The sequence below is a fragment of the Berghia stephanieae genome, chromosome 2, assembly GCF_034508935.2.
Source record: "Berghia stephanieae isolate SIO BIC M18660-M18661 chromosome 2, UCSD_Bste_1.3, whole genome shotgun sequence".
NCBI lineage: Eukaryota > Metazoa > Mollusca > Gastropoda > Nudibranchia > Aeolidiidae > Berghia > Berghia stephanieae.
This window is the reverse complement of record NC_088361.1, coordinates 65,379,712-65,387,211: the sequence shown is the minus strand read 5'-3', so window position 1 is coordinate 65,387,211 and position 7,500 is coordinate 65,379,712. Positions and strand designations below refer to the sequence as shown.

Sequence of the window (7,500 nt, the reverse complement as noted above, 5' to 3'; positions counted from 1 at the left end):
ACCATCAGCATCCCCACCACCACCATCAGCAGCATCAACACCATCATCACCCTCACCACCCTCACCACCACCACGTCACCCTCGGCATGATGGGGTTACCAGCTGGCCGAGACAGCACCGGCTCTTCCTCCTGGGGTTGCAGCGACAGTGCATGCGGCGACGGCGGCGAGACGGACTCTGCCTACTCTGACAACGCATCGTTGCCGTCCAGCGAGTCCTACACGTCCATGGCGACCGTGTCTTCCTCTGCTGACACCACCTCGTCATCCTCTGGGGAGACATGCAGCATGAGTAGCGGGATGGCCATGGTCAACCATACTGAGGTTGGTACAGCTCTCTCTCTCTCTCTCTCTCTCTCTCTCTCTCTCTCTCTCTCTCTCTCTCTCTCTCTCTCTCTCTCTCTCTCTCTTCCCTCTCCCCTCCTCTGTGTGTTTAAAATATTTAAAAAAAAAAAAGGGGGGGGGGGGGGGGTCTATGTAAGTCAACACCACGGATAGTCTTAATTTTCATCCATTTGATCTAAAAACTACTGTATTGCCGTCTTTTTCTTATGATCTGTGATGGGGAAAACGTTGCTCGTTCTATTAATTAAAGTCCTAAATCCATGTTTAATCTAATAAATACTATGTGTACACTCTACAAATTAATCATTTCTTGGGCATTTGTCTAAATAATACACTGACCGCAAGTATTTCTTTGGTTCTTCTTTCCATTTCGAATTATTATGTATTATGTATTTTCATCCATTCTCCATTGTTTTCTTAAAATACAATTCTCTTTTTTTTTTTTTTTTGTTTTTTTTTTTTTTTTTTTTTTTTTTTTTTTGTTTTTTTGTATTCTTTCAATAATTTTGTAACTTTTGTTTGTATATTTAAGATGGAGTAGATTTTTTTTTCTCTTTTTTTCTCGCATAAGTGTGTTTTTCCTTTTTTAGGATTTTGTTTTATTTCGTCGATTCCCTCAAGGCATGTTTATCGCATGTAATGGGTCCCTAAACTTACTGCTTAGTGGCAAACAAGCAAATCATATGATAAACTTTGTTCCATTTTTTAGATTGCTTATTATCATTCTCGTATTACATATTATGTGAGTATGGCATTGACTTGTGTCTGTTGTTCATAATGTCTCTATATCATACCATTTTGCTGTTGTACACGTCTTTAAACCGGAATTGCGGTAAAATTTGAAGTCATTGGATAAGAAATACATTTGGATATGAACCTAACTACAATTATTAGCAGGTCTAGTAACCGATTACAACTTTCATAAACAAAGCAGCGTTTTTACATTTTTAATGAAATGTCCAATCGCTGGACAGCAAAAAAAAAATCATTGGGAGCGCTCTATATTCATGTTTTCGTCCATCGAGTCATCAATCACATGATTTGTTGCTGTCCAACGATTGGATATTTCTTTAAAAAGTAAACTCGTTGCTTTGTTTATGAAAGTTGTAAGCATACCCATTCGTCAAGCTGAACAGAATGACCAATGTTAGGTATTTCAAAAGTGGTCAACACTTTTCACTACGAGGGTCATTTTGAGCATATTTTGCAATGTGGCCAAAATGACCTGGAGCACATGGAAAGTAAATATAGATTATCCCCATTACGGGCTTGATTTAACTTTTTGTAGCGGACAACATTTATCGTTGGTTTGAAAGAATTTCCATCACAAAATCAATTAAGGTTATCAGACCTGCATGCAAAGAAGTACACGTCAATATGAACCATTCTTATAACAAATTTAAAAAATCATTTCATGGCTCGGGGAGAGAGACCAGTGTACATGATGTGTTCAATGTTCAGAGGGAAAGTCCTATTTTTTTTTCTTTTTACATGTCAAAAGGCATTGTCAATAATAAACCAGGGAATAATAATAATAATAATAATAATAATAATAATAATAATAATAATAATAATAATAATAATAATAATAATAATAATGTTATCCAATTTACTTTTAATTAGAAAGTAATAACCTGCAGCTGCTGCAGTGTATTTATGTTGACTGAAGCTCTGGATGAGTAAGTAGCATTGGTTCTGATGATTGGTGTGTTGTTCAAATTGATGATGATGAGACGTAAGAGGCGGAGAAAGAGGAGGAGGACTTATGAAGATGGTTAAGAACATTATACTAATACTATTAGGTAGTATCACATCAACACAAAACAAACAAACAATCTTTACTCACGTGACCTCTGCCAATCAACATTGTTTTGTCAAGTGTTATAAGTGTTAAAAGTGTTTGTAACAGAGTCCATTGTTTCACAGTTTGTCACCTCAACAATGACTACCGCCCTTACATATAGTCAATGTGGCGTCGCTCCTTGAGTGTTTTCTATAAATGCTGTGCGCTTGGCTAAGAAACTCACAACATTGCTATCCAAAAATATAACGGACCAGCACACAAAACTACGTGTAACCTTGAACGTGTATAGATAAGAGTTCAAAAGATAGTAAACACTGTAAAAATGCTAAATACTGACTACAAAGTAAAGGTAATTTTCAAACAAGGACTCTCAGAAAACTTTCAAATAGAGACTGGTGTAAAACAGGACTGTGTGTTATCCCCATTTCTCTTTCTATTGGCACTCGATTGGGTGATGAAAGAATCGATGGATGGGACCAAAACAGGAATCAGATGGACATTTTTAGAGATGTTGATATTCTGGATTTTGCAGATGACATTGTTCTTTTTGCCTCAAAATCTTCAGGACATGGAAACAAAAACACTGAAGATCCCTACAATGCCCTGAAAATAGGCTTAAAGATAAACATAGCCAAAATAAAAACAATGAGAATAAATGCAAAACAAAAAATATCCCATCAAACTGTTGGGAGATGATATATAAAACGTGGACGAATTTTGCTATCTTGGAGCTAAAATGTCTGAAGATGGGGACTCAGTAATAAATGCAAGGTTAAAAAAAAAAGTCAGTAAAACTGTTGGTACCCTAAACAAGGTTTGGAATGCAAAAGAATTTCGACAAAAACAAAGAGGCGCATATTCAAGAGCAATGTGTTATCAGATCTTTTATATGGAGCTGAATCTTGGAAATCAACAAAAACCGTTTCTAGAAAATTAGATATTTTCCAAAACAAATGTCTAAGAAAAATCTTCCACATTTTTTTGGCATATATCAACTAAAGATCTTCTACAGAAAGCTGACATGACCCCCATTTCTGAAACAGTCAAATCAAGAAGATGGAGATAGGCCATTTTTGTCGGAAGAAGTAGGAGCAATCCCGAAAACAGCGCCCAAATGGACATGCAGGGTAATGGCAATAGGGGAAGACCACTGGAGACTTAGAGAAGATGGGGGGTAAGAGAGATGACATCCTTTGGTTGAACCTGGTATGAGGTCGGAAGTTGGCGGAAGACGGAAGTCACTGGCGCTCCTTCTGTCGACCGTATGTGTTTATGAAACACCAAAAATGAGTAAGTATGTAAACATGAAACGAATCCTGGTCATCGACGATACCGTTCAATGCATTATCGCTTCAATGTACAATTTATAATTCAGTCAATGACAAAATCGTTCGGTTCTGTAAGAATTGAGATTTTGTCACAAAGACGAGGCGTCGGTCCTATAAACAAACGATGCTAGGTAGAATAGCACTCATACCAGAGGTAGCTACAAGATAAATATCTAATTTTTTTTTGAATAAGCTGTGGTGCACTGAAATGAATTAATTTTGAACAGTAAAAGTGTGAATATCTACATTAAGTCGCGTGGTTGTATCTACTTTCTTTGCTCGATTATCTATCTCAGCCTCGCATAATGATTTAATTTTTTTATTTTTAAAGAAAGTTATTCGTAAAAAATGGATAAAAAGTTGACTTCTGCTTGTCTTAACGATACTTATAGTCATTTGGGTTGAAGGTTATTTCAAAGTCACAGAATGGTACATATTGTTTACGTTATAACCACAGAGACTATAATATTAAATATGTAGGTTATCTAAAAACTCATGACTACAAGGTATTCACCCTTATTCGCTGACATAAAAACAAAATCTCGGGCTCTAAATAACCACTCTCAGCAGTAACCTTTAAATTGGCATACATCTTTTTTTGTGTCTTGAATACGAACGCTGGTCTCAATGGCTTTTCACACTGTTGGTGTGTATTGTTTTTGTCCTTTCCCTTTCGTTTGCTATTTTCGTCTGCCAGTCGAGCAAGTAGACTGAAGATAAACACTAGCCTCGTCGTTACTCTTTAGCAATTGGCACAAATTCCATTCCGATTTTCTCTGCAAACCCCCCGCGCCCCTCCCCTCCTTCCAAGCAAGAAATCGCGGAAATGATTAGAATGATAAATCTTATGGACTACCGGATAGATTATAGGTGGTCAACAGACTTGCGATTTGCCGATGATGTTGTAGCATTGATGAGGAGTTCGTTAAAAGGAGCGCCAACATAATCTAATTCACAAGAGAAACTGGAAAATCAAGTTCATAACGACCACAAATTCACACCATCACATCGATAGTGAAGTTTCAGTACTCGAGAAAATAACATTCAACTACTTTATAAACAATCAGAATAGGAAAAATAAAAAGAGGATGAAGGAGTGCATTCGGACGATTCAAAGACCCAAACTTCCCAAATTGTGTCCTCAAAACAGAAGCATTTTATCAATGAAGGACCGTGGATATTTTAAAATGAGAAATGTATCCAGAATGGCCATTGTTTGTCTATTAACCCATTACCTCCCGTATTATGGAAAGACACGCACTGGAAAATTTTGCCAGAAAATTCGTCCTTCAAATATTGACGATTTAAGTGACCCCCGTCTTGGCAAAACTCTCAAACCTGGGACCTCGCATAATTAAGCATGAAAGTGTGTAACTTTGCTCTGAAAATGGAAAGGACAAAACAAACGTAAGGCCACGCGACTATTAAATAGGATCGTCATGAAATATATATTTTAAAAAACACTTACTGTTGTAAATGAATGAACAGCCGAATAGATAAAACATGTCAGTAACATCGTGGCCTTCGTAAAGTTTTTGACACCTTTTCTTCTCCCTTGAGCAAGAGACAACCTCTAAGTGACAAATGAGGGAGCAGGCACTGATGTGAGATAAAGATCTGAAAAAGTATATGAAACAGTGCCAGAAAAAGCAAGAAAGAAAATATCAGCCTGTCTCGAACTTTGGATCGAACCTCAGACCTCCTGATTACCATTACTCGGGTTATCCGATAGTTGGGACGATGGATGTAATGCTTATATTTTTCACAACTTACGTGTCTTGGCTATTGCTCAGTTTACAATGTTCTCCACACACACACACGCACACACACACACACACACACACACACACACGCGCGCGCGCGCGCGCGCGAGCAAACAAACAACACAAAACAAAAACAACATACAAACGAGAATTCTTTGGAGGCAATAATAATAAAATGTATTTTTTGTGTTGTCTTCCCACATTCCTCGTGTGAAACACGCCCAACACGGATACGTATTCTCACTAAGTTCGAACGACAAGTGGATTCAAAATTGTCTTTTCGTGTTTCTTGCCACGATCAGCAGTATTATGTCACATCTTATATGATAATATGCGTGTATGGACAAAGACGTGTGTTTGTTTTGTTTTTTGTTTTGTTTTCCCTTAAAGTTACAAGGCCTTTGATTTTTGACATGGTTTCTGCAATATGAAATGGAAAAATCTTCTGAATAGGGTCCTGGTCTTTTAATGGTAACGTGCTTAATGTAGACCTGCTACTCATCCTCTGCATGCTGATTAGACTGCTGATATGATAGAGCTTTCAAGACGAGTTTGACAATCGATTTGACTGGATCTTCCTCGATTTTTCTCTGTCTCGGCCTTGTAACCAGTAACGTGTCCGACTCGCTTTATCCTTTTGTGCGAAGTTCGAAATCCTGCTAAAATACTTGGCGCTAAGCCCTTAGGGGAAGCGTTTTGCACGTTAGTTTTTCTCTCCTTACTCTACCCTCTCTGAGATGGCAGATTTTACTGTCTCTATGGTGGCAAACGAGGTTATATTTGTCCATAAATAGTATTAGCGCCTAATAGATTGTGGTGGTGGTTTTGAAGGCCTATGTATGGTCCGTATTATTATATGGCTGCGAAAGCTGGACAATTACAGAAGATATTAGAAAGAAACTGGAGGCAGCAGAAATGTGCTTTCTTAGGATGATAAGAATCTCATGGACAGAGAAGAAAACTAAGGAAGAAGTATTAGAGCAAGCTGAAACTAAAAGGTTATTAATTCGTACAATAAGAAAAAGACAAATGCAATTTTTAGGGCACCTAAATCGACTTAAATGTATTGAACGTCTTGCTCTCATAGGAAAGATAGAAGGTAAAAAGAGTAAAGGTAGACCAAGATAAACATATTTGAATAGTTTGAACAGTTGGGTGACAAAGAAAGAGAAGAGTAATATTAATTTTCTGAAATTATCTGATCAGAGAGATGAATGGCGTACCATGATCACCGATGTCTGGCACAGACTTGTTACTTGAAGAAGAAGAAGAAGAAGAAGAAGAATAGGTTGTACGTGTCGTTCCGTGTTAAATATACGTTGCCCACTCGATGAGATCAATATAGTAAAGTGAAAGGTTATTTTTAAAACGTGAATAGGGGTTTTAGAAATAGGATACTAACTACCGGTCATTATTTTCTTTCTTTCTTTTTTCTTTTTTCTTGTCTCATTTTTTAATGATTTATCGTAATTTAATTAATTAATGTAAATGGCCCTGCATGACGCAATTGTGATTTTGTCAAATGTTACGTCATTTGAAACTGTTCTGTCAGATCAGAGACTAGTTATTTAGATTAAAAATTTTGTCAGTTATTCTGTGTGTTAGATACTCCAGACTGTCATATAGTAGTAGACTGACACCAAACAATCGATTTGAAATGTGCAGTAGACAAGTAGCCTAACTAGAATAACACATAAGACTCAAAATCCCCTGAAGAAGAAAATATAGTATATTTTTTTAAAAAGAATATCCTAAATAGAGACCTTGTGGTTTGGAGAAATCGTTGAAAGAAAGGATTGATCGATACCAGCAGTCGTCTGTCTGTCTGATTCTACCTACCACTCACACACCCACTCTGTCCTGCCTCCCCCGGCCTGTTGTAACTGGTTGTTTTGATGGGGATTTGAATAGTTATGGTGGTGATGATGATGACGATGATGTTAATGATGAAGATGACGGTGATGATGATGATGTCGGTGATGATGATGATGTTGGTGATGATGATGACGGAGATGTTGATGATAATGATAATGATGACAGTGGTGATGATGATGACGATGATGATGATAATGAAGATGACGGTGATGATGATGTTGATGATAATGATGATGACGATGACGGAGATGATGATGATGGTGATGATTATTGTCGTGGTGGTGGTGGTGGTGGTGGTGATGATTTGAGTCATGATGGTGGTGGTCGTCGTCGTCGTCGTGTTCGTGATGGTCTTGGTCATGGTGGTGGTTTTGGTCATAGCGTAG

At 37.5% G+C, this 7,500-nt stretch overlaps 1 protein-coding gene across 4 annotated transcripts in view; it reads left to right on the top strand.

The window, feature by feature from the left end:
* LOC144965357 (uncharacterized) overlaps window positions 1-7,500 on the top strand; it is a 168,835-nt gene that overhangs the window by 143,919 nt on the left and 17,416 nt on the right. For all 4 annotated transcript variants that reach the window (XM_078900608.1, XM_078900611.1, XM_078900609.1 and 1 more), the window contains one exon: window positions 1-323. This exon is cut by the window's left edge and continues 91 nt beyond it. In XM_078900608.1, coding sequence (XP_078756734.1) covers window positions 1-323 — 323 coding nt within the window. The remainder of the gene's footprint in view (window positions 324-7,500) is intronic.